Genomic DNA, 27,919 nt, shown 5'->3' on the forward strand with positions numbered 1-27,919 from the left:
CTCTGACCATCTCTAATACAGAGCATAACCTATTTCAAAAATAAAATAATGTTACTTCCTTCCCTTTCTGCCAAAAATATTGCAAAATGGCACGTCAATACAAAAATCCATGCTTACCTCCTTTTTGCAGACTGATTAACTTCTTCGACGCTCTGCATGCATTCTTCTTCGGCGGTCCTATGTTGGGGGGAAATAGGCGTGGCCCAATGTGGGCGTGGCCAAAGTGGAGGCACGCCCCGATTCGCGGACGGGATTCAGGCTTCGCGCAAGATGGCAGACCGCACCGAAAGAGCTTACTAACAATTCACCCTCGAATATTGAATATAAAGTGTGGTAAACGTTTGAATTATATATATAAAAAAAGAATGTTCTGTTGGAAAAAGTATAGCCATTTATTAACGTTTTCGAAAGGAGCGGTAAAGTAGTTGTGACGTCACCGAGACACTCAAGCCGGCGATGATGGAGCTAATGATGCTGATGGTAAAAGAGCAACCAGCTGACCAGACAAGGACGCTGATTTGAAAGACTTCAGCTCTAATTTATCCTCAACTCTGCGAGGTAATCACATTAAATACTCCACTCTTCATTGTTCTCAGGCTTATTTTCCCCTCTTTACTACTTTGCATGTATTTTTTGATATTATTGTGTAAATCAGTGGTGTCCAAAGTGCGGTCTGGGGGCCATTTGCGGCCTGCTAATCGTTTAACGGCCTGCCACACATTCTGCAAAAATGGCAAAATTGATAGTATTGCAAAAATAAAAATAAAAAAACATAAAAAAAAAGTGGAATGAGAAAAAGTGGCAATGTTGACACAAAGCTGCCATTGTTGTAGGCACAATACCAATATCACAATACCAATTTGTAAAATGCGCAATCTTTTTGCATATTGCTTCCAGCTATATATTTGAATAATGTGTGGTGCACATTTTGCAAATCAATGGGCGCAAATACATGTTTTTGGTGTCAAAATAATTTATTAAATACTTATGTAAATCTATTAATTTGTAGTCGGGACAATATAACAGAGTATTGCCCTCAAATCAGTCCAACCCTAACCCTAACCCTAACCACTGTACATCCACGACTAAACAACTGACTAAACTACTACCACAACTTGGTTTACTATTTATAAAATATAATAATGTAGGGTTACTGACTAAACCAGGGGTAGGGAACCTGTGGCTCTTTTGATTACTGCATCCGGCTCTCAGATAAATCTCAGCTGACATTGCTTAACAGGATAAGTAATGAATAATTACGCTGGTAATCACAGTGTTAAAAATAACCCCATATCAAGACTACAAAGACATCAGCAAAACCATGCAGCACCATGAGTCGCATTAATGGTAGGAAGCATTTTATGTATTATTGGTTATCTTCAGAATAACAATGTTATTTAAAAGACAAATAGACTTATCGTACTCTAAACATGTTGGTCTTTCTTAAAAATGCACGCATTTAGTTGTATTAAGTGTTAAAAAAACATTATATGGCTCTCACGGAAATACATTTTAAAATATTTGGCTTTCATGGCTTTCTCAGGCAAAAAAGGTTCCCGACCCCTGGACTAAATCATCCACAAAATCTCGTCTTAAATCTTGTCTTGCGATAATGCAAATTGCTTGCGCACAATGGAAATTACGTATAATTTGCAAAGTGCGTGAGATGTGAAGTGCTTACAACACCATGCAGGCAGTTTTTTTTCCCTTTTGTATTTTTCTTTTTTTTTCCATTGCTCAAAAAAAAAAAAGGACAAAAAAATCTATGTTATAATGAATTATTACTTAAAAATTATCCCTTTAAAATGTTTTATGTGGAAAAAATGTTGCATATGTTGTGTGGTTGCCTTATAGAAACATCAAAGTTTTGACAAAAGAGCATGAAACAAACAAAATAATAGTTCAAATTTAAAATCGACAGATATATCGGAAGTTGATCTTGAAATTTAAAGGCCTACTGAAATGAGATTTTCTTATCCAAACAGGGATAGCAGGTCCATTCTATGTGTCATACTTGATAATTTCGCGATATTGCCATATTTTTGCTAAAAGGATTTAGTAGAGAACATTGTCGATAAAGTTTGCAACTTTTGGTCGCTAATAAAAAAGCCTTGCCTTTACCGGAAGTAGCAGACGATGTGAGCGTGACGTCACCGGTGTGAGGGCTCCTCACATCCTCACATTGTTTACAATCATAGCCACCAGCAGCTATAGCGATTCAGACCGAGAAAGCGACGATTTCCCCAATAATTTGAGCGAGGATGAAAGATTCGTGGATGAGGATATTGAGAGTGAAGGACTAGAGGAAAAAAAAAGTAAAAAAAAAAAAGGTGAAAACAGTGGGAGCGATTCAGATGTTATTAGACACATTTACTAGGATAATTCTGGAAAATCCCTTATCTGTTTATTGTGTTACTAGTGTTTTAGTGAGCTTATATGGTACCTGAAAGCCGGAGGGGTGTGGCCACGGGTGTGGTGACAGCCAGTGTCTCCGGTGGGAGGAGGTAATAGTCTGCAACAGCTGCAGGAGGATGCAAGCTCTGCTCATAACTACGGTAACAGCAGACTTATTACCACAATTTTCTCACCGGAACCTGCCGGTTGACATGTGGTCGGGAACCATGTTTGCTTGACCGCTCTGTTCCATAGTAAAACTTCACCTTCAGGAATTTTAAACAAGGAAGCACCGGCTGTGTTTGTGTGGCTAAAGGCAGCCGCAATACACCGATTCCCACCTCCATCTTTCTACTTTGATGTCTCCATTATTAATTGAACAAATTGCAAAAGATTCAGCAACACAGAGTCCAGAATACTGTGTAATTATGCGATTAAAACAGTCTACTTATAGCTTGGATCGGGCGGGAAAAAAATGTCCGCTACAACCCGAGACGTCAAACGCACGCGTCATCATACGTGTCATCATTCCGCGACGTTTTCAACAGGAAACTCCGCGGGAAATTTAAAATTGCAATTTAGTAAACTAAAAAGGGCGTATTGGCATGTATTGCAATGTTAAGATTTCATCATATATATATATAAACTATCAGACTGGGTTGTGGGTTTCAGTAGGTCTTTAAGTGTTAACTTAAAGACCTACTGAACTCCTCTCTGAGGAGTTCAGGTGTACTGGAGAGGAGGCTTCGCCGGATAGTCGAACCTAGGATTCAGGAGGAACAGTGTGGTTTTTGTCCTGGTCGTGGAACTGTGGACCAGCTCTATACTCTCGGCAGGGTTCCTGAGGGTGCATGGGAGTTTTCCCAACCAGTCTACATGTGCTTTGTGGACTTGGAGAAGGCATTCGACCGTGTCCCTCGGGAAGTCCTGTGGGGAGTGCTCAGAGAGTATGGGTTACCGGACTGTCTTATTGTGGCGGTCCGCTCCCTGTACGATCAGTGTCAGAGCTTGGTCCGCATTGCCGGCAGTAAGTCGGAGACGTTTCCAGTGAGGGTTGGACTCCGCCAAGGCTGTCCTTTGTCACCGATTCTGTTCATAACTTTTATGGACAGAATTTCTAGGCGCAGCCAAGGCGTTGAGGGGATCCGGTTTGGTGGCCACGGGATTAGGTCTCTGCTTTTTGCAGATGATGTGGTCCTGATGGCTTCATCTGGCCAGGATCTTCAGCTCTCACTGGATCGGTTCGCAGCAGAGTGTGAAGCGACCGGAGTGAGAATCAGCACCTCCAAGTCCGAGTCCATGGTTCTCGCCCGGAAAAGGGTGGAGTGCCATCTCCGGGTTGGGGAGGAGACCCTGCCCCAAGTGGAGGAGTTCAAGTACCTAGGAGTCTTGTTCACGAGTGGGGGAAGAGTGGATCGTGTGATCGACAGGCGGATCAGTGCGGCGTCTTCAGTAATGCGGACGTTGTATCGATTCGTTGTGGTGAAGAAGGAGCTGAGCCGGAAGGCAAAGCTCTCAATTTACCGGTCGATCTACGTTCCCATCCTCACCTATGGTCATGAGCTTTGGGTCATGACCGAAAGGATAAGATCACGGGTACAAGCGGCCAAAATGAGTTTCCTCCGCCGGGTGGCAGGGCTCTCCCTTAGAGATAGGGTGAGAAGCTCTGCCATCCGGGAGGAGCTCAACGTAAAGCCGCTGCTCCTCCACATCGAGAGGAGCCAGATGAGGTGGTTCGGGCATCTGGTCAGGATGCCACCCGAACGCCTCCCTAGGGAGGTGTTTAGGGCACGTCCAGCTGGTAGGAGGCCACGGGGAAGACCCAGGACACGTTGGGAAGACTATGTCTCCCGGCTGGCCTGGGAACGCCTCGGGATCCCCCGGGAAGAGCTGGACGAAGTGGCTGGAGAGAGGGAAGTCTGGGCTTCCCTGCTTAGGCTGCTGCCCCCGCAACCCGACCTCGGATAAGCGGAAGATGATGGATGGATGGATTTAAGTGTTAAAAGTAAAAAAAAATTAATGATAAAAATGCATCACTTTATGAGTGGGGAACCTTTCCGATCTCAGATATATTTAGTAGGATTTTATTTATTTTTTCACTGTGATTACTCAAAAATATTAAATAATTAAAATCAATGGTGTCCTGAATTATTGATCTTTGAGGGCTTTAATTGCTAAATAAAGGAACTCTCCTGAAGGAATAAATAGAATACTATCTATTTAAGTACCGCATATTTCAGTTTTACTATAAAAAACCGTTGTCTTTGACAGAAAAGGCATAAAACCTTATTCGTTTTACTTTATATCAACTTCACGTTGATATAGAGATTTACTGTAAGCATTAAATAAAAAATAATAATAATAATTTAAATTATTTTTAACATTTTAGTGACTGAATCTACGCTCCCCAGGAGCCCTAAGGATAAAACAAAAATCCATATATTTTGTTATGGTTTGAAAATGAAAAATATCAAAATGGCCCCCGCATGCTTAAATCTTTCTGTGTGCGGCCCTCTGTGGAAAAAGTTTGAACACCGCTGGTGTAAAACCTCAAAAGCATTCACAGATATGGGTCTCTACACCAAAATTAATCTATTTTTTAAACTTCAACTTCATCTTCTTCTTCTTGTTCTCCAGATTTCGGCGCGCTCTACCTTTCACATTTTTCACCCGATTCAAACCGTTCCAACTTCAAACTGTTCAGCCTATTTGGGAATGGCGGGGTTTCCCTTGTCAAATTCCTTAAATTCCCAGAATTCACGGTATTCCTGGACATTTTTCCCATTTAAAATTAGAATTGGCCATTTTTCAAACTTTTACTATTTCCACATTTTTCGACCTATTCATACCATTCCACCTTCAACACATTCAAACTATCATTTTCCCAAGTTAATTTTTTTTCCCCAGGAATTCCAGAATTCTGGGTTTTCTAAACCCTATTTTCACCCTGTGTTCTGTCGACTACTACTCCCACATTTTTTAACTCACTTCAACCATTCCACCGTCATAACATTCCTATTAAACAGGACAAAAAATTATGTTGTTTTTGAACTGGAGAAATTCTCGGTTTTCCCGAAATTCTGTAATAACATTTCTAAATTAAAAAACTGTCACTACTTCAACATTTCTTGCCTGATTTAAACAATTCCAACACCAACTAATTCAGCTCATTCAGGACAATCATGCTCCTAATCATTTAAAAAAAAATTCCCGCTTTTCTCAAAATTCCCTGTAATGGGACATTTTTCAACCTATTCAAACCATTCCAGCTTCAACACATTCAAACTATCATTTTCCCAAGTGACATTTTTTTTCCAGGAATTCCCAGAATTCTTGATTTTCCAAACCCTATTTTCACCCTGTTTTCTGTCGACTACTCCTCTCACATTTTTCAACTCACTTCAACCGTTCCACCGTCATAACATTCCTATTAAACAGGACAATAAAATTAAGTTGTTTTTTGAACTGTAAAAATACCCGGTTTCCCGAAATTCTGTAATAACATTTCTCAATTAAAACACTGTCACTACTTCAACATTTCTTGCCTGATTTAAACAATTCCAACACTAACTGATTCAGCTCATTCAGGACAATCATGCTCCTAATCATTTTGAAAAAAAAAACCCGCTTTTCTCAAAATTCCCAAATTTCCAGGAATGGGACATTTTTCAACCTATTCAAACCATTCCAACATCAACATATTCCACACATCCTGGACATTAAAACTAGCACTTTCCCAAGTTCCAAACCAAATCGTAGTTTTCCTGAAAATTCTAACTCTTCAACATTCAAACTATTATTACATTCATACTACATTCTGTCAGTATTTCAGTTCAACTTCAGCATTAAAGCATTCACATGCAATTCCTTCAGGAAAGCCTCATCAATCGCGAGTTTTCCCTCGACGAATTCCAAAAATTCCTAGATTTCCCCAAATTCACGTTTTTCCGGGACATTTGTCCGATTCAAAATTAATTGGCCATTTCTGAAACTTCCACCATTTCAACATTTTTCAGCCGATTCAAACCATTTCACCTTGAACATATTCCAGTCATTCTGGAAATTCAAACTTATTTTTTCAAGTTAAAAAGATTCCTTTTTTTTAAATTCTGTTTTGACGCTTTTTTCTGGCGACTATTCATTCTGCATTTTTCAACCCACTTCAACCGTTCCACCGTCATAACATTCCTATTAAATAGGACAAAAAAATAAGTTGTTTTTTGAACTGGAAAAATTCCTGGTTTTCCTGAAATCCAGCATTACCATGTCTCAATTAAAAACCTTTTACTACTTCAACATTTCTTGCCTGATTTAAACAATTCCAACAGCAACCAATTTAGCTCATTCAGGACAGTCATGCTCCTAATCATTTTTTTTTTTAATTCCGATTTTCCCAAAATTCCAGGAATGGGACATTTTTCAACCTAATCAAACCATTCCTTTTTGTTATTTTTATTTATTTATTGTATTTATTTTTTGTCCTGTCCAGCTTCTCAGAAAAATCATACGTTGAGGTAGATGCCCACATCGGCTGTAGAAGTTTACTTTACAAAAGAGAAGTCTGGGATACTTCTCTTGTTGCCTTATTTGTATTTGACTTTAAATAAATGTATTTATATTATCATTTGGTGCAGCAGGGCCAGAGCAGGAGGGGATAGAAAGAGAAAAAAAGGAAGACAGAGTGTGAAATTGTGGGGATAAGACGGAGAGACAAAAACAACAACAGCAAATACAACAATAACAACATTAGAGCAACATTGGCAAATACGATATGTACAAATATGATAGTAAAAGTGATGGCAAAGAAGCAGTTAGTGAAATAAATAATACAGAAATGACAATGAGCATTATTACACTATAAATAGAATACAAATACCAATAGAAATACCACTATTGATAATGAATAATAACAATAATTTACCTCTATTATCAACAATACAGTTGTTCAAATGCAACAATACATACACGTAATGATAACTACATATACAAAATAAAGCAGAAAAATGGAGGGGAAGAAAGAGAAGCAAGCTATGTTAACCTTGTAGATTGTTATAGTAACAATAGGTTAAGCTTTGTCAGTGTGCCATGTGTTACCCATTTTACCCTAGGGTAAACTACATGTGTTTATGTATGTTTGTACAGTGAATGTATATGTACAGTATGTGTATATGTATGTTTGTACAATGAATGTGTGTGTGGATGTATGAACTTTGAGTATGTAGGTATGTACTGTATATGTGTATGTATGTATGTACGTATGTATGTATGTACGTATGTATGTATGTATGTATGTATGTATGTATGTATGAATAATGGAATTCAAACCACTTCAACATCAACACATTACACTCATCCTGGACATTGAAACAAGCAGTTTCCCAAGGTCCGAACCAAATTCCGATTTTCCTGGAAATTCAAACTCTTCAACATTCAAACCATTCCAACATTCAAACGATTATTACATTCATACTACATTCTGTCAGTATTTCGTTTCAACTTCAGCATTAAAGCATTCACATGCAATTCCTTCAGGAAAGCCTCATCAATCACGGGTTTTCCCTCGACAAATTCCAAAAATTCCCAGATTTCCCCAAATTCCCGTTTGTCCAGGACATTTGTCCCATTCAAAATGAATTGGCCATTTTTCAAACTTCCACCATTTCCAAATTGTTCAGCCGATTCAAACCATTTCACCTTGAACACATTCCACTCATTCTGGAAATTCAAACTTATTTTTTCAAGTTAAAAAAAATTCCAGGAATTCCCAAAATTTCCTTTTTTGTAACTCTGTTTTGACGCTTTTTTCTGGCGACTATTCATTCTGCATTTTTCAACCCACTTCAACCGTTCCACCGTCATAACATTCCTATTAAACAGGACAAAAAAATAAGTTGTTCTTTGAACTGGAAAAAATCCAGGTATTCCTGAAATTCAGTATAACCATTTCTCAATTAAAAACCTGTCACTACTTCAACATTTTTTGCCTGATTTAAACAATTCCAACACCAACAAAATGAGTTCATTAGGGGAATTCATGCTCCTAATCATTTTCAAAAAAATTCCCGCTTTTCCCAAAATTCCAGGAATGGGACATTTTTCAACCTAATCAAACCATTCCTTTTTGTTATTTTAATTTATTTATTTTAATGTATTTTTTGTCCTGTCCAGCTTCTCAGACAAATCATATAGTTGAGGTAGATGCCCACATCGGCTGTACAAGTTTACTTTACAAAAGAGAAGTCTGGGATACTTCTCTTGTTGCCTTATTTGTATTTGACTTTATTAAATGTATTTATATTATCATTTGGTGCAGCAGGGCCAGAGCAGGAGGGGATAGAAAGAGAAAAAAAGGACGACGGGGTGAAATTGTGGTGATAAGACGGAGAGACAAAAACAACAACAGCAAATACAACAATAACAACATTAGAACAACATTGGCTAATACAATATGTACAAATATGATAGTAAAAGTGATAGCAAAGAAGCAGTTAGTGAAATAAATAATACAGAAATGACAATGAGCATTATTACACTATAAATGGAATACAAATACCAATAGAAATAGCGGTATTGATAATTAATAATAATAATTTACCTCTATTATCAATCAATCAATGTTTACTTATATAGCCCTAAATCACTAGCGTCTCAAATGGCTGCACAAACCACAACACAAACCACTACGACATCCTCGGTAGGCCCACATAAGGGAAAGGAAAACTCACACCCAGTGGGACGTCGGTGACAATGATGACCATGAGAACCATGGAGAGGACCACATATGTGGGGAACCCCTATCAACAATACAGTTGTTGAAATGCAACAATACATATACGTAATGATAACTACATATACAAAAGAAAGTAGAAAAACGGAGGGGAATAAAGAGAAACAAGCTATATTAACCTTGCAGATTGTTATTGTAACAATAGGTTAAGCTTTTTCAGTGTGCAAAGTGTTACCCAGTTTACCCTATGCCTTAGGGTAAACTGAGGGTAAACTACATGTGTTTATGTATGTTTGTACAGTGAATGTATATGTACAGTATGTGTTTATGTATATTTGTACAATGAATGTGTGTGTGGATGTATGAACTTTGAGTATGTAGGTATGTACTGTATTTGTGTATGTATGTGGGAGTGTATGTACGTATGTATGTATGTATGTATGTATGAATAATGGAATTCAAACCATTCCAACATCAACAGATTCCACGCTTCCTGGACATTAAAAATAGCAGTTTCCCAAGTTCTAAACCAAATTCCGGGTTTCTTGGAAATTCAAACTCTTCAACATTTAAACCATTCCAACATTCTAACGATAATTACATTCATACTAAATTCTGTCAGTATTTCAGTTCAACTTCAGCGTTAAATCATTCACATGCAATTCCTTCAGAAAAGCCTTATCAATCACGGGTTTTCCCTCGACAAATTCCAAAAATTCAGATTTCTCCAAATTCCCGTTTTTCCAGGACCTTTGTCCCATTCAAAATCAATTGGCCATTTTTCAAACTTCCACCATTTCCACATTTTTCAGCCAATTCATACCATTTCTCTTTGAACATATTCCATCCATCCTGGAAATTCAAAATTATTTTTTCAAGTAAAAAAAAATTGCAGGAATTCCCAGAATTTCCTTTTTTTGAAACCCTGTTTTGACGTTTTTTTCTGGCGACTATTCATTCTGCATTTTTAGATCCACTTCAACCTTTCCACCAACAAAACATTCCTCTTAATCAGGACAAAAAATTAAGTTGTTTTTTGAACTAGAAAATTCCGTTTTTTCCCCGAAATTCCTTAATACCATTTATCAATTCAAACTGTTACTACTTCAACATTTCTCGACCAATTTGAAAAATTCCAATATTAACCATTTCAACTCATTGAGAACATTCACGTCTTTTAACATTTTCCCCAAAAATTCCCGCTTTTTCCAAATTTCCATGAAATCTCCATTGAAATGATTAGGACAATTTTCAAAGTTTCACAATTCCCACATTTTTCATCCCATACAAACCGTTCCTACTCCACAATTTTCAGCTTGTTGAAAATTGTGTGCTCGCCAACATTAAAAAAAAAATCCCAGATTTCCAGGAATTCACACTTTTCAGGGACATTTTCCCCATTCAAAATGTATTGTCCATTTTTTAAACTTCTACAATTCGCACATTTTCTAACCTATTCAAACCATTGCAACATCCACACATTCAAATCATCCAACTAACACTTTCTAAAATCCAAACTAAATTCCGGTTTTCCTGGGAATTCAAACTCTTCGACATAAAAACCATTCCAACGTTCAAACTATTCTTACAATCATACTACATTCTGTCAGTATTTTAGTTCAACTTCAGCATTGAAGCATTCACATGCAATTCCTTCAGGAAAGCTTCATCAATCACAGGCTTTCTCTTGACAAATTCCAAAAATTCCCAGATTTCCCAGAAGTCCCGGTTTTCCGGAACATTTGTCCCATTCAAAAATAATTGGCAATTTTTCAAACTTCCACAATTTCCACATTTTTCAACCTATTCATACCATTCCACCTTCAACACATTCCACCATCTTGGAAATGTAATCTCCTCTTTTTTCAAAATAAAAAAATAATCCAGGATTTTCCAGAATTTTTTCAAAGCCCTATTTCCACCCTTTTTTCTGACGACTACTCCTCCCACATTTTTCAACCCACTTCAACCATTCCACCGTCCAAACATTCCTCCTAATTAGGACAAAAAAAAAGTCGTTTTTGAATGGGAAAAATTCTAATTTTTCCAGAAATTCCAGGAATTCCTTAATACCATTTCTCAATTTAACATTTCTCGACCGATCTGAAAAATTTCAACACCAGCCATTTCAACTCATTCAGACCATTCACGTTTTTTACCATTTTCAAAAAAATTCCTGCTTTTCCCAAAATTCCCAAATTTGGGGGAAATTCCCTTTTAAGTCATCCATCCATCCATCCATTTTCTACCGCTTATTCCCTTTTTTGGGGTCGCGGGGGGCGCTGGCGCCTATCTCAGCTACAATCGGGCGGAAGGCAGGGTACACCCTGGACAAGTCGCTACCTCATCGCAGGGCCAACACAGATAGACAGACAACATTCACACTCACATTCAAACACTAGGGACCATTTTGTGTTGCCAATCAACCTATCCCCAGGTGCATGTCTTTGGAAGTGGGAGGAAGCCGGAATACCCGGAGGGAACCCACGCATTCACGGGGAGAACATGCAAACTCCACACAGAAAGTTCCCGAGCCTGGATTTGAACCCAGGACTGCAGGAACTTCGTATTGTGAGGCAGACGCACTAACCCCTCTGCCACCGTGAAGCCTTTTAAGTCAATGGGACATTATTCAAAGTTCCACAACTCCCTCATTTTTCATCTGATTCAAACTGTTCCAACTTCAAAATATTCAGCCTGTTTTGGGAATATTCACTAGAGAACGTTTCGGCCACACGGCCTCTAATCATTCGCTTTACCAGATAAAACTGCACATTCTAGAGCCTTCAAGCATTGGCGACTTTCTATCTAGCAACTTTTGTGGGGTAATGTTTGGAGACATTAAAGCATGTAACACCCTTAATGTCCTCAACGTACTCAGCAAAAGCGGTCTTCTGTCTACTGAATGTCTGCTCTAAAACATCTTGTACTGAAAACACATTTCCTTGTTCTTTGAAGGGCAATTACAATGAAGTCCATTCCATTTCCGTCAGAGCGGAGAGGAGACTCAGACCCACTCTGCAAAGCTGCCGCTGTTTCTGCCTTGGTTGAGATGTCAGTGTTTCATCACTGACATGCTTCAAACAAAAACAAATATATTGTTAATGTCAAGGAGCCAGTCAATAGATCTGTTTTTTTTATGGACATCTCAACCCTTCAGTCTTTTGATCAAATATGATACTCTAACATTTAACAATATATAACAAATACAAATACAACTATACTAAGAATCAACAGAAGAAAAATAATTTACAGTTCTAATCATAATTTGCATTTTTTTAACGCCCACATCTTTTCTTTAAGTTTATGGATTGCATTGTCTTGATGTTGCTCGTTCTACTATTTACTAATAATGCAGGAACCACCAGTTTTTTATGTGTCTATTTAAAAAATATAGACTTGACATTGTTCTGACATGGTACGTGATACATTTAATTTTCTTTTCACCAGGCACAGCGTACATCTGAATTGAATCGTATCGAATTGCATTGCATCGAATTGCTTCAAGTTGTAATTTTTTAACAAGTATTGTTAGTGAATCGTGTCATAACCCATGTATCAAGATTCATATCAGATCACACATATCACCATCTAAGGTAGAGCTGCACACCACTAATATATATACAGTATATATATATATATATATACAGACCCCATTTCCATATGAGTTGGGAAATTGTGTTAGATGTAAATATAAACGGAATACAATGTTTTTATTAACATCTAACACAATTTCCCAACTCATATGGAAACGGGGTTTGTATGATGGCCCAGATGTGAATCACTACAATAAGGCTGGTCTGATGATATGGCAAGCAAGGTTTACTGTTAAAAGAAATGTTGCAATAGTCTACATTGAAACACAGGGTATGGATACACTTCCAGGTCAGAGGTGACTATGATTCGCGCATCTTAAATGACCATTGTGTGTGTGTGGATACGGATAAGGTTAGGTGGGATTCACCCTGGATAAAGGGGCCTAAGTATAGTTCCCCCTCCACTAGCAAAGACAAGTAGCCACTGGATGAAAGTGAGGAAAAAAAACTGGTGGGACAGGATTGTTTTTTTGGAGTTCAATGATCAAGAGTGGAAACTTTGCACGTTAATGGAAAGTCATATGACCCCAGAACCAGTTCCCGTGACAGCTCCTGTTCCACTCATCATGCGTATCAATGTCGTACTGTACACACTAAGTCACTTTGCTAAATATTGAGTTGTTGCGAATCAATTTGGGATTAGCAAGAGCTGCGTCAAAAAAGTTTGTCTATTAATTTAGTAAAAAAACATGGTTCAAAGGCCAATTGAACAACTAATCCATGCACTAACTGATGAAGAGGCAGGAGAGATTGCCAGACGGTTTGCGGCATCACAATAAAGTACGCAGACGCATATCGGACGTCACAGACATGCGCAGTAAGGATCATTTCGACCCGAACTTCGGAAGAAGTGTTTGCATGCGCTCCAATCTGAACTATCGGCATAAACCAACCGTCTCGATCGGAAGAAAATTTTCATCCAAACGTGTGCGATCTGGTCAGATTATTTCGAATGGCGTGTTTACATAAAGCATTTTTATTCCGGTAAGGCTTTTAATCCGATTAATGGTGTCCATGTACACATGACTAATGGCAACCCCCATTCAGATCGGGTCTTTGTGGTTTGGGTAAAATCACCTTTGCGGCACCTGTTATGCGTTTTCCGCCTTTAAACAGCCGTATGTTTATCGGTTTATCAGCAAAGATGGCGGGAGGGGATTAGAATTTATCTGTCTTGTTAGAAACATGAAGAGAACTCTTTGAGCGCTTTGATAGGCGAAAGGTTAGAAACATTGGGTGGTACAAACAAGTTCATGAAAATAATTATTTTTAAAATATTACATAAACGGACATGGCGGAAGAGGGTAGGAACATTAGACCATACTTGCCAACCCACCCGATTTTCCCGGGAGAATTGTTGCCCCTCCCGAAAATCTCCCGGAGCAACCATTTTTCCGGATTTCTCCCGATTTCCGCCCGGACAACAATATTGGGGGCGTGCCTTAAAGGCACTACCTTTAGCGATTCTACAACCTGTGGTCAAGTCTGCTTTTCCTCCATACAAACAGCGTGCCACCCAAGTCACAAAATATATGCAGCTTTTACTCACACATGGGTGAATGCAAGGCATACTTGATCAACAGCCATACAGGTCACACTGAGGGTGGCAGTATAAACCAGTGGTTCTCAAATGGGGGTACGCGTACCCCTGGGGGTACTTGAAGGTATGCCAAAGGGTAAGTGACATTTTTAAAAAATATTCTAAAAATAGCAAAAATTAAAAAATCTTTATTAATATTTATTGAATAATACTTCAACATAAACTATGAAAATAAATGCAACACTGCAATATTCAGTGTTGACAGCTAGATTTTTTGTGGACATGTGCCATAAATATTGATGTTAAAGATTTCTTTTTTTGTGAAGAAATGTTTCGAATGAAGTTGATGAATCCAGATGGATCTCTATTACAATCCCCAAAGAGAGCACTTTAAGTTGATGATTACTTCTATGTGTGGAAATCTTTATTTATAATTTAATCAGATGTTTATTTTTCAACAAGATTTTCGTTATTTTTATATCTTTTTTTCCAAATAGTTCAAGAAAAGACCACTACAAATGAGCAATATTTTGCACTGTTATACAATTTAATAAATTAGAAACTGATGACACAGTGCTCTATTTTACTTCTTTATCTCTTTTTTTCAATCAAAAATGCTTTGCTCTGATTAGGGGGTACTTGAATTAAGAAAATGTTCACGGAGGTACATCACTGAAAAAAGGTTGAGAACCACTGGTATAAACAACTTTAACACTGTTACAAATATGCGCCACACTGTGAACCCACACCAAACAAGAATGACAAACACAATTCGGGAGAACAGCCGCACCGTAACACACAAACACAACAGAACAAATACCCAGAACCCCTTGCAGCACTAACTCTCCCAGGACGCTACAATATACACTCACGCTACCACCAAAACCCGCACCCACACCTCTACCCCGACGCCCCCCCATTTCCCGAATTCGGAGGTCTCAAGGTTGGCAAGGATGCGTTAGACGTGTCGGGACTACAAGTCTGAATGAGCTGAGGACGTGCAGACAATGGACACAGGCGAAAGTAGTTTTTTCTTCTACTATTTCCAGGGAAAAAAAAAGACAACTCAGATTGTTTATTCTGATTAAACGCATGTATACGCACATCACGATCGGATCAATGCATTTAGTGTCCATGTGAACAGTGGATTTGGAATTCCGATCAACCGAGGCTTACATAGGAATGGAGAAATTTTGCGCACCGATATGTAGTTATGATCACTTTATTGGATTTTGTCGTTGTGCACGGAAAATAAACATATGCAGTCCTCCATTGTTGTGGTGTGCTGGCTCGTGTTTTTTTTTTCCACAGTGAAAAATGTACTGTACTCTAATGCAGCAATTTTGAAACATTTTAACTCATGGCTTTTGTAAGTTTGTTTGTCGACCGATTATTTGTGTGTCACCCTTATGCAAATGTGTTGGTCCCAGTTCTGCGTTGATCTCATTTGCTTCCTTGGTATATTTTAGGTCACACAAGCTGCAGACAGCATCTTATTAGGCGCTCGCTAGAGGGACGCCATAATAATGAAGTAGATGAGGACGCCATCAGGAAGCACCGCGAGACGAGAAGGTAATTAAGGCTATCTCCAGCATCATGAAATCACCCAAAGGAACCCTGCGTGCATCCAATTAGTCAGCTTAAGCGTGGAGAGGGTGTGTTTATTCATGGGTCCCCCTCGCAGGGAGAAGCTCGCCCTTCATGGTGTCATTCAAAGCAGTGTTTATCCGGAGCCCTCTTCGGCAGCAGCTTCACACCTTCCAATGGCGCTAATTGCCCTTTTGTCCAAGTGTTTTTGTACGCGCTTAAAGTTAAGCATGTTTTTTTTCTCTCGTATTCTCCCAGCTAGCCTCTGGACACGCCCACTAATTTCAGCACAAGTGCTGAAATGAGCATTAGACTGTAAAAAACAAGTTGCCTCTAAATTGAAGCTATATAATAAATATATCTGATTCGTGACGCCGAAAGATTTTGCGAGTAAATAGATATGATAAAAATAGGATCAAGCTCACTGAAATTCCTGAGCAGTTTTGAGAGAATAGGAATGGGGACGCCAGTGATGTGATAGCATGACGTAGAGGAGGATCCACAGATCCCTTCCCCATCTACACAATGCTAATCAAGCAGACTTTGTGAGAGCCAACAACGATTACTTTGAAAAAAATAATGATCCAGAACCGTTTAATTTTGAGCCCGAACTCAAAGAGGATGAGCAATAAGTTTTAGAAGCCGAGTGCTAAACGGATGTAGCTTTAGCAATGCATTAGCAGCATTGCTAGATGCTAAACATACAAACTAAAAATACCAAATCATAATAAAACTAACACTGTAATATTTCCACTTTCGATGGAAATATTACATAATCTAGTTTAGATGAAGAAGCAATTACAAACCCCGTTTCCATATGAGTTGGGAAATTGTGTTGGATGTAAATATAAACGGAATACAATGATTTGCGAATCATTTTCAACCCATATTCAATTGAATGCACTACAAAGACAAGATATTTGATGTTCAAACTCATAAACTTTATTTTTTCTTTGCAAAAAATTAACTTAGAATTTCATGGCGGCCACACGTGCCAAAGTACTTGGGAAAGGGCATGTTCACCACTGTGTTAAATCACCTTTTCTTTTAACATCACTCAAACGTTTGGGAACTGCGGAAAGTAATTGTTGAAGCTTTGAAAGTGGAATTCTTTCCCATTCTTGTTTTATGTAGAGCTTCAGTCGTTCAACAGTCAGGGGTCTCCGCTGTCGTATTTTACGCTTCATAATGCGGCACACATTTTCGATGTGAGACAGGTCTGGCCTGCAGGCCGGCCAAGAAAGTACCCGCACTCTTTTTTTACGAGGCCACGCTGTTGTAACACATGCTGAATGTGGCTTGGCATTGTCTTGCTGAAATAAGCAGGGGCGTCCATGAAAAAGACGGCGCTTAGGTGGCAGCATATGTTGTTCCAAAACCTGTATGTACCTTTCAGCATTCATGGTGCCTTCACAGGTGTGTAAGTTACCCATGCCTTGGGCACTAATGCACCCCCATACCATCACAGATGCTGGCTTTTGAACTTTGCGTCGATAACAGTCTGGATGGTTCGCTTCCCCTTTGGTCCGGATGACACGATGTCGAATATTTACAAAAACAATTTGAAATGTGGACTCGTCAGACCACAGAACACTTTTCCACTTTGCATCAGTCCATCTTTGATGATCTCGGGCTCAGAGAAGCCGTCTGCGTTTCTGGATGTTGTTGTTAAATGGCGTTCGCTTTGCATAATAGAGCTTTAACTTGCACTTACAGATGTAGCGACAAACTGTATTTAGTGACAGTAGCGACGAACTGTATTTAGTGACAGTGGTTTTCTGAAGTGTTCCTGAGCCCATTTGGTAATATCCTTTAGAGATTGATGTTGGTTTTTGATAAAGTCTGAGGGATCGAAGGTCACGGTCATTCAATGTTGGTTTCCGGCCATGCTGCTTACGTGGAGTGATTTCTCCAGAATCTCTGAACCTTTTGATGATATTATGGACCGTAGATGTCGAGATCCTTACATTTCTTACAATTGCACTTTGAGAAACGTTGTTCTTTAACTGTTTGACTATTTGCTCACGCAGTTGTGGACAAAGGGGTGTACCTCGCCCCATCCATTCTTGTGAAAGACTGAGCATTTTTTGGGAAGCTGTTTTTATACCCAATCATGGCACCCACCTGTTCCTAATTAGCCTGCACACATGTGGGATGTTCCAAATAAGTGTTTGATGAGCATTCCTCAACTTTATCAGTGTTTATTGCCACCTTTCCCAACTTCTTTGTCACGTGTTGCTGGCATCAAATTCTAAAGTTAATGATTATTGATCAGTTTGAACATCAAATATGTTGTCTTTGTAGCATATTCAACTGAATATGGGTTGAAAATGATTTGCAAATCATTGTATTCCGTTTATATTTACATCTAACACAATTTCCCAACTCATATGGAAACGGGGTTTGTACAAACCTCATTGAGGGTTAAAAAAAAAGTTGCACAAGAAGCAACTTTTTGTGTCTTTTTCATCATCTCGGGGGATGTGAAAGTAGACCAGCCTGTCGGTCCATGGCCACATTTGTCTACTAGCAGGTGAGAGATGCATGAATTAAAATCCAGAATTTACTTTTAGAAAGTTTGAGAAGAAGCAGAAGCAGCCGGCGGCTCAGTGTGTCAACAATAGCAGCGTAAGCTTGCATTAGCTCACTTCTATCAACGCGCCACTAAAATAGTCCGTCTGCGTTAGAACTGAAATAACAATATCACTCATTTGATTAATTTTCAGGTCACGACATGTAAATGGTGTATTGTTGGCACTTAATGGATGTTTTTAGAGAGATTTATGAGCGCAACAGAGGACCCTCCATCTGTTGACTCAATTGTTAGATATTCATTTACGATTTAGAATGCATAAAAAAGCCGAGCATGTGTTCTTGTCTTACAAAAGGATTGTGAATGATACACAGAAAATCTCTTTCCAATATTTCCAGTTTAACTAATCTGATAATATGGTTGGAGCCGTGGTTCTCAAATGGGGGTACGCATACCACTGGGGGTACTTGAAGGTATGCCAAGGGGTACGTGAGATTTTTAAAAAAAATTCTAGAAATAGCAACAATTCAAAAATAATTTATAAATAAATTTATTGAATAATACTTCAACAAAATATGAATGTAAGTTCATAAACTGCAAAAAAAAAAATACAACAGTTCCAGTATTCAGTGTTGACAACTAGATTTTTTGTGGACATGTTCCATAAATATTGATGTTAAAGATTTCTTTTTTGTGAAGTAATGCTTAGAATTAAGTTCATGAATCCAGATGGATCTATATTACAATCCCCAAAGAGGTCACTTTAAGTTGATGATTACTTCTATGTGTAGAAATCTTTATTAATAATTGAATTACTTGTTTATTTTTCAACAAGTTTAATTATTTTTATATCTTTTTTTCCAAAAAGTTCAAGAAAGACCACTACAAATGTGCAATATTTTGCACTGGTATACAATTTAATAAATCAGAAACTGATGACATAGTGCTGTATTTTACTTCTTTATCTATTTTTTTCAACCAAAAATGCTTTGCTCTGATTAGGGGGTACTTGAATTAAAAAAAAAATGTTCACAGGAGGTACATCCCTGAAAAAAGGTTGAGAACCACTGGGTTAGAGTGTATTGAGCCAGAACACTTCCAGTAAGATATGGTATTGAAAAAAAAAGTTGTACTGGCACTGAAACAAGTTTTGGCGACAAATAAATACAAACATTGAAAAATACTATATTTTTGGTGAATGTTTTCGATGCCAATTAAATTCATATTTTTGTACACTTCTATTGTATTATAAAAAAAAGAGAAGCAATCATAACAACCTTTGAAAGACACAAAAACAATAAGTGTACAAATTATGAATACTTACTTCGAAAACATCCACTGAAATATTGTATTTTTTCAATTTTTGTATTTATTTGTCGCCTAATCTTGTTTCGGTGGCTCTACAACTATTCCTACAATGTCAATTTTTTTTTCTGATGCCAAATCTCACTGCCAGTGTTCTGCCTCCATAAGAGTGCAGAAACAGAAATGACCAAAGGTGTTCAGAGCTGAATATTCAAATTGTCTGACTGAATTTGTGGCATTGTGTGATGTTTAGACTGTATTTTCACATACTTTGTAAATTCTAAATACAATTGGATATGGTTAAATAAATAGAATAAAACACGATTAAACATACAATTTCAACTTGATTTTCCATTTTACTGGTAATTGCTAAAGGGAATCACAGTTAAAAAAATGTTTGGCCTATCATTCACAATCCCTATTTAAGACAAGAAGACATTTTATTTTTTTATGCATCCTAATCTATAAAATACGTCAAGTACAATGTGGCTAACCAAGTACAATGTGGCTAACCAGTCAACTTATGGGAGTACTCTACATACTGTATCTTCTAAAAGAAAACATCCAAAAACTGCCAACAATATTCTTATTTTCATTCTGGGACCAGAATATTAATCAATATTAGCAATATTGTTATTATAAGAGGAACTACTTTTAGTGGCGCCGTGATCACAGAGAGCTAACCAACCTCTGCTGTTATATTGACATACCGAGCTGCTGCATCGCCTCAAAGTTGGTAAACAATAATACTAGATGCCTCTCACCTGGATAGTAGAACGTTGTGGACATAAACCAAGAAGTTGGTCAACTTTGACATTCAAATTATATCTGCAGATGGCAAGAAAGACACAAAAGAGATTTGTGTATCTGTTTTTTTTTTTACCTGCATGAGGATTATGATTAATTCTTCATCTAAACGGGAAGATGTAAATATCCAGTTAGTCAGCATCCCAGTGAGAGCAGACATTGTAGAGTAAATGATTGTTTTATTATGTTCATAGTTTGTATTTCTTGTTTAGCACTTAGCAATTAAGCTACTTGCTGGATCTGTTATCACTCAGCTTCTAAAACTTGTAGATAATAATCAGTGTCAAGGGTTGATTTTGATGTGAGTGGTTGAGGTAGCACGTCATTCAAGATAACGAACAAGTGGTTTATCCAATCACATACAATACATTTTTTTTTACAGGGCCCCACCTTCTGAAATGCATCTCCAATTGAGAACCCCCAGATCAATGTGTGGAGCTCAGCGAACGACAAGGATCAGGTGAGAGTCAGGTGAAGGAAATATACCATTGTTTCCAATGAGCAGCAGGGACCGTCTACAAATTGCAACCTCTTACAACACGAAGTTTAATAAATTAAACTTTATTATTATATACTCTACGGCCTCACTATAAAATTAGATATGAAGAGTATCATTTTAAGGAATACTACATTAATTATTTTAGAAAATCATTATTTGTATAATTTTTGAAAAATATTTAAAGTTATTAATATTTTGTGATGGTACTTAATAAAGTCCCAATAAACACCTGAAACATAGATGGTGGCCATTTGGTTCTACTACAACTTTTATTATTCAATATTTTGCTGATTATTTTAGAATAATTTTCTGGATCTAATTTTCAATTGCTTTATGAATATACATTGTATTGTCTCTAAACACACATGAGTATCAGATGGTCAGCGGTCAAGTTGAGCATACTACGAATATTATTTTGTGGAAAAATATTTTAGTGATTTTTAAATTTTATTTAAAAAAAAAAATTTCCAATAGCTGTATCAACTTCAATAATACATGATTTATAGATAGTGTCTAGTTCTTTGTACTACATGTTACAGAAAAGTTATTTTACGGATATTTGAGGAATATTTAAAATGTTCAATAGTATTAAGACCAAATATGACCTATAGATAGTGTCTTGTTCTTTCTACTATAAGTCTTCCATCCATCCATTTTCTGCCGCTTGTCCCTCACGGGGTTAATACAAGTCTTATTTTGGGGAAAAATATTTTACTGAGTTTTGAAAATTATTTTTTTAAAATAATTTTTAATAGCTCTGTGATCATGCAATATACTTAACCAGCTTCAATGATACATGATTTATAGATAGTGTCTAGTTCTTTGTACTACATGTTACAGAAAAGTTAACCCTCTCAGGGTTAATACAAGTCTTATTTTGGGGAAAAACATTTTAATGATTTTTGTGGATTATTTAATATTTTCAATAGCTTTGAGTCTATAGAACATATCTCAAAATCACAGGACTCAGATAGTGTCTAGTTGTTTGTACTACAAGTCTTATTTTGCAGAAAAGTTATTTTACTGTATTTAAAAAAAAAATCAATTTCCAATAGCTTTAGGACTGTACAATATATGTTCTAAAAAATATCATGACTTATCGTCTTGTTCTTTCTATTACAAGTCAGATTTTGGGGAAAGAATATTTTAATTATTTTTGAGGAATATACAAAATTTTCAATAGCTTTAAGATTATACAACATATAATTTCAAAAATCACATGACTTATAGTGTCTAGTTCTTTGTACTACAAGTCTTATTGTGCGGAAAAGGAATATTTAACATTTATAATTTTCAATAGCTATAAGACTATAGAACATATCTCAAAAATAACTTTCTACTACAAGTCTCCTTTTGCCGTAAAAATATTTTACAGATTTTTGAGAAATATTGAACATTTTTCATTTTAATGGCTTTAAGATTGTACAATATGTCTTCTCAAAACTAACATGATTTAATGAAATTGTCTAGTTCTTTCTATTACAAGAGTCATTTTGAGGGAAAGTATTGTAATGATTTTTGAGGAATATTGAAAATGTTCAGTGTTCAATAGCTTTAAGAAAGTACATCATATCTCAAAAAGCACAAGACTTATAGTGTCTCGTGTGCGGAAAAACTTATTTTCAAAATGTTCAATATTCTTAAGAAAATTTCCCAAAAATCAGTAAAATAACTTTTCCGCAAATTAAGACTTGTAGTAAAAGCAACTAGACATTTAGATCATGTGTTTTTGAGATATGTAGTATAGTCTAAAGCCATTGAACATTTTAAATATTACTTAAAATCATAAGCATATTTTCCCCAAAATAAGACTTGTAGTAGAAAGAACTAGACACTATCCATAAGTCATGTGATTTTTGAGCTAATTTTTTATCGTCCAAAAGCTACTGAAAATCGTAAACATTTCTCACAAATCAGTAAAATAAATTCCCCCAAAATAAGACATTAAAAAAACAAACAAACAAAAACTTGTAATGTATTTATACAGCTCTTAATCACAGGTGCCTCCAAAGCCCGCTCAAACCAAATGACATCCTCATATTAGAATCCACTTCCTGGCAAAAAATACTGTAACTCCACCCAATGGAAACAAAGAGAGATCTGCAGATCTCCCACCCAACCTCCTTTATACATTCTATTGGGGGGTTAAACAGGGGGGCCCTGGGTACATACATTCTATTGGGAGGTTAAACAGGGGGGCCCTGGGTACATACAGTCTATTGGGGGGTCAGCAGGGGGACCCTGGCTACATTCTATTTGGAGGTTAAACAGGGGGGCCCTGGGTAAAGTCTATTGGGAGGTCAGCAGGGGGACCCTGGGTACATTCTTTTGGGAGGTTAAACAGGGGGTCCATGGGTACAGTCTATTGGGAGTGCAGCAGGGGGCCCTGGGTACAGTCTATTGGGAGTGCAGCAGGGGGCCCTGGGTACAGTCTATTGGGAGGTCAGCAGGGGCCCTTGGTTCGGTCTATTGGGAGGGAAGCAGGGGCCCTTGGTTCGGTCTATTGGGAGGGAAGCAGGGGGCCCTGGGTACAGTCTGGACGGCGTGGCGCAGTGGGAGAGTGGCCGTGCGCAACACGAGGGTCCCTGGTTCAATCCCCACATAGTACCAACCTCGTCACGTCCGTTGTGTTCTCAGCAAGACACTTCACCCTTGCTCTTGATGGGTGCTGGTTGGCGCCTTGCATGGCAGCTCCCTCCATCAGTGTGTGAATGTGTGTGTGAATGGGTAAATGTGGAAGTAGTGTCGAAGCGCTTTGAGTACCTCGAAGGTAGAAAAGCGCTATACAAGTACAACCCATTTATCATTTATTTATTGGGAGGTCAGTAGGGGCCCTTGGTTCAGTCTATTGGGAGGTCAGCTGGGGGCCCTGGGTACATTTTATTGGGGGTTCAGCAGGGAGACCTGGGTACAGTCTATTGGGAGGTAAGCAGGGGGACCCTGGGTACATTTTATTGGGGGTTCAGCAGGGAGACCTGGGTACAGTCTATTGGGAGGTCAGCAGGGGGCCCTTGGCACATTCTATTGGGAGGTTAAACAAGGGGGCCCTGGGTACATACAGTCTATTGGGAGGTCAGCAGGGGGGACCCGGGTACAGTCTATTGGGAGGTCAGCAGGGGGACCTGGGCACATTCTATTGGGAGGTTAAACAAGGGGGCCCTGGGTACAGTCTATTGGGAGGTCAGCAGCGGGACCCTGGGTACATTCTTTTGGGAGGTTAAACAGGGGGTCCATGGGGGGGTAAGCAGGGGGACCTGGGTACAGACTATCGGAAAGTCAGCAGGGTGACCCTGGGTACATTCTATTGGGAGATTAAACAGGGGGCCTTGGGTACATACAGTCGATTGGGAGGTCAGCAAGGGGGACCTGGGCACAGTCTATTTGGAGGTCAGCAGGGGGACCTGGGTACATTCTATTGGGAGGTTAAACAGGGGGGGCCCTGGGTACAGACTATTAGAAGGTCAGCAGGTCACCCTGGGTACATTCTATTTGGAGGTTAAACAGGGGGGCCCTGGGTACAGTCTATTGGGAGGTTAAACAGGGGCTCCCTGGGTACAGACTATTAGAAGGTCAGCAGGGTCACCCTGGGTACATTCTATTGGGAGGTTAAACAGGGGTGCCCTGGAAACAGTCTATTGGGAGGTCAGCAGAGGGTCCCCTGGGTTCAGTCTATTAGGAGGCCAGCAGGGGTCCCCTGGATACAGTCTATTGGGCGGTCAGCAAGGGGTCCCCTGGGTTCAGTCTAATGGGAGGTCAGCAGGGGACCTGGGTACATTCTATTGGGAGGTTAAACAGGGGGGCTCTGGGTACATATACAGTCCATTGGGAGGTCAGCAGGGGTCCCCTGGGTTCAGTCTATTGAGAGGTCAGCAGGGGTCCCCTGAGTTCCTTCTATTGGGATTTTTGGGGATTCTGCCCATCTTCAACAATCTCTTTGTAGGACAAGAATTCACACATTTCTATTTTCTGTGTGCTTTAAATAGTAAAACCTTGCTAGCAAGAGGCGGCTCACAATGCAGGTAATGAGGATTGTTGATTTTGTCTCTAAAGCCCTCACTCACATCTTGTAAATAACTGCTTTTTTTTCCTACACAATAATGCATTTTTAGCATTACAAAACTTCTTTACTGGGCACATTGATTGCACAAAGCGCAACAGATATTGTAGCTATGTATATTAAATAATCCTGAGTAAGTCATATCTACATTTTTACAAATGTAGATATGTATAACAAAGTTTCCTGAATAATAAGAAATTAACAATATAAAAAAAATTCTGAACCTTTTTCTGGACACTAATTGGTAGTCTTTCTCTAGTTTGTATTAAGAAATAACCTTTACCAATATACTTTGGTCATTTTAGTCTTATTTTATATAAAAAAAAACATTGATTTATTATAAAAATTGTCATAAAGAAATGAATAACACAGTAATAAATGAAAATATCAGTAATTAAAGACTGATGTATGTAGAAAAGTTTCTAGTTAAAGAAATGCAAGAAATGATTTTGGATAGATGACAAAGTTAAAGGTGTGAACAAAAAATAACAGTTTTTAAATGCTTTTTGAATTGGAGTTTAAAGGGTATTTTTATGCAAAATCCACTTTTCTTACCTATTGGTGCTGGTTATTGTGGAATATGGATCTGCATAAGTCCTGAAAATGTGATGTCAAACCGTGGAGGTGTTGCAGAAATATTTATAAAACAATCTTGTCTTCTTCTAACCTGCTCCAACTTGTTCTGTCAGCAAATTATTCATACATGGTTTACATTTACCCAAAGTGCATTGCGCAACTCTGACGCTGTCGTCAATAAGCTGCTTCTTTTTTCCTGACCTCTTGTTGTGGGGCAGACTGGCTCGTACATGCACATGCATCCTCCACTGTTGTCATTTCTAATACAAAGTCATTTATAGTAACTTATACATCTGTCCATAGACTCGGGATGGAAGCGCCAAAAACTACAACAAAGCTGGCGGGGAGAAGACGCTGTTGAAGTGGAGGTACGTAAATAAAAGAAACATTTTTAATATGGTCTGTAAACATAATCTATGTAACATTTTGACTAAAAAACACCATTACATGTTATGTAGACCACAAGGAAGTCTTTTACATTTAGAACGTTTAAATCTGACTTTTTTAAGGTGGAGATCATGTGGTGAACATAAAAACACAGCAACGTTCTTGTAATCAAATTCCCTGTTTATAATCAAAAATACAATCCAAGCATTTACAGCGTATTACAACAATTCTATGCACCTCTTCACAGCCTTTGCGGAGAATGAAGAAATATATGACTACTTGTGTCTTTTTTTTCTTTTCTTCCCAAGAAATTATTTTACAAAGCGGGAAGGACAAACAAAAACAGAGACGGGATGGAGGCTGCATGGTTGTGTCCCAGCCTGATGACCTCACGGGTTGCAGTCTGTGTCGTCCTCAGTCCATCGCACCCGCCCAAAAGGCTCAGAAAAAGCTGGCACGGCGCGGGCCACACCTGTAAGTAGCGATCCAGTGACTTCTGCTGTGACTCCGGGGAGAGTCGTCACGTCAACTAAAACTAACATTCCTGAATCTGTGGAGCACATCGTGTTCTCAAATGTCGCGTGTCGTCCGTGAAGGGGTGGGGGGCGGGGGGGGATGACTCTCTCCACGCACACCCGCCCTTACATGCTCTTGATGCCCTGGAACCCGCAGAAGTTCCAGCGCTTCTCCAGACTGGCGCCCACACCCGTCAGCTCCTGCTTGAAGGTGCACGGCAGCCTGGAGAGGAGAGCCTCCACTTCGGTGGGGTTGATCTGCAAACACAAGAGACGTCACGTCAACCCCTGTCCAAAGTAACTCATGGGGGGCTATTTGCAGTTTTCCAACTCGCCCGCGCCATATTTGAGAAATACAAACAAAAACAACATGACATTGGCTCAAATTACTGACAAATCTCTGCGTGATTTAAAATATATTTTTAAGCATATTCTACAACATTTACAAACCAAAAAATGTTTACATGACCTAAAGTATACAGTATAAACTCGATGTATAAATTTAATTGGTTATTGAACAGGAGTCAATCATTAAAAAAAATTGTATAGCAAAGCACATTGCTCCATAAAAAGAACATGTGAATATACATATATATTTAATTATTTATAATTATAATTGTGTGTATATATACACACACACATGTATATATACATGTATGTATATATATATGTATATATATATACATGTGTATGTGACACATACACATGTATATATATATACACTTACACGTGTGTATATATATATACATACGTATATATATAAGTGTATATATATATGTACATACATATATATACAATACATGTATACAAATGTTTGTATGTATGTATATATATATATGTATGTATATATACATATATATATGTACACACATATGTCTGTAGACATATATATATACGTATGTATGTGCCTATATACATATAGGTATATATAGCTATATATACATATGTGTATGTATACATATGTCTATATATGCATATATGTATATATTATATGTATATACACATTTACATGTAGATGAACACGTGTATACCTACATGTGTACATGTATATATATGCATGTATAAGTATATATATTTATATCCACATTTATATACACACGTATATATGTATATAAAAATGTGTATATGTTCATATGTATATACTCATACATGTAAATATAGGTATATATACATGTATACGTGTATAATCTACACATATGTATATGTTCATATGTATATACATACTTAAACGTAGATAGATAGATAGATAGATAGTACTTTATTGATTCCTTTAGGAAAATTTAAATTCCAGCAGCAGTGTACAGAGTTGAGATCAATTTAAAAAAAAAAAAAAGTAAGAGTAAATAATGGGGGTTTAAATGGAAACAAAATAGAGAAATATTACAATAAGAATAAA

The 27,919-nt window shown here is 38.0% G+C and overlaps 1 protein-coding gene and 1 long non-coding RNA gene across 8 annotated transcripts in view; one reads left to right on the top strand and one right to left on the bottom strand.

The window, feature by feature from the left end:
- The first annotated feature begins 326 nt into the window (after window positions 1-326).
- On the top strand, window positions 327-25,990 carry LOC133545874 (uncharacterized). The gene is made up of 4 exons (XR_009804932.1): window positions 327-558; window positions 15,727-15,829; window positions 20,872-20,949; window positions 25,925-25,990. It is a non-coding gene; the product is annotated as an uncharacterized LOC133545874 (long non-coding RNA).
- Window positions 25,991-26,167: 177 nt separating this feature from the next.
- The window catches only part of enox2 (ecto-NOX disulfide-thiol exchanger 2), a 505,472-nt gene continuing 503,720 nt past the window's right edge, over window positions 26,168-27,919 (bottom strand). For all 7 annotated transcript variants that reach the window (XM_061891605.1, XM_061891604.1, XM_061891603.1 and 4 more), the window contains one exon: window positions 26,168-26,781. In XM_061891605.1, coding sequence (XP_061747589.1) covers window positions 26,650-26,781 — 132 coding nt within the window. In that variant the 3' untranslated portion in view covers window positions 26,168-26,649. The remainder of the gene's footprint in view (window positions 26,782-27,919) is intronic.

Source organism: Nerophis ophidion, linkage group LG29, assembly GCF_033978795.1.
Source record: "Nerophis ophidion isolate RoL-2023_Sa linkage group LG29, RoL_Noph_v1.0, whole genome shotgun sequence".
Lineage (NCBI taxonomy): Eukaryota > Metazoa > Chordata > Actinopteri > Syngnathiformes > Syngnathidae > Nerophis > Nerophis ophidion.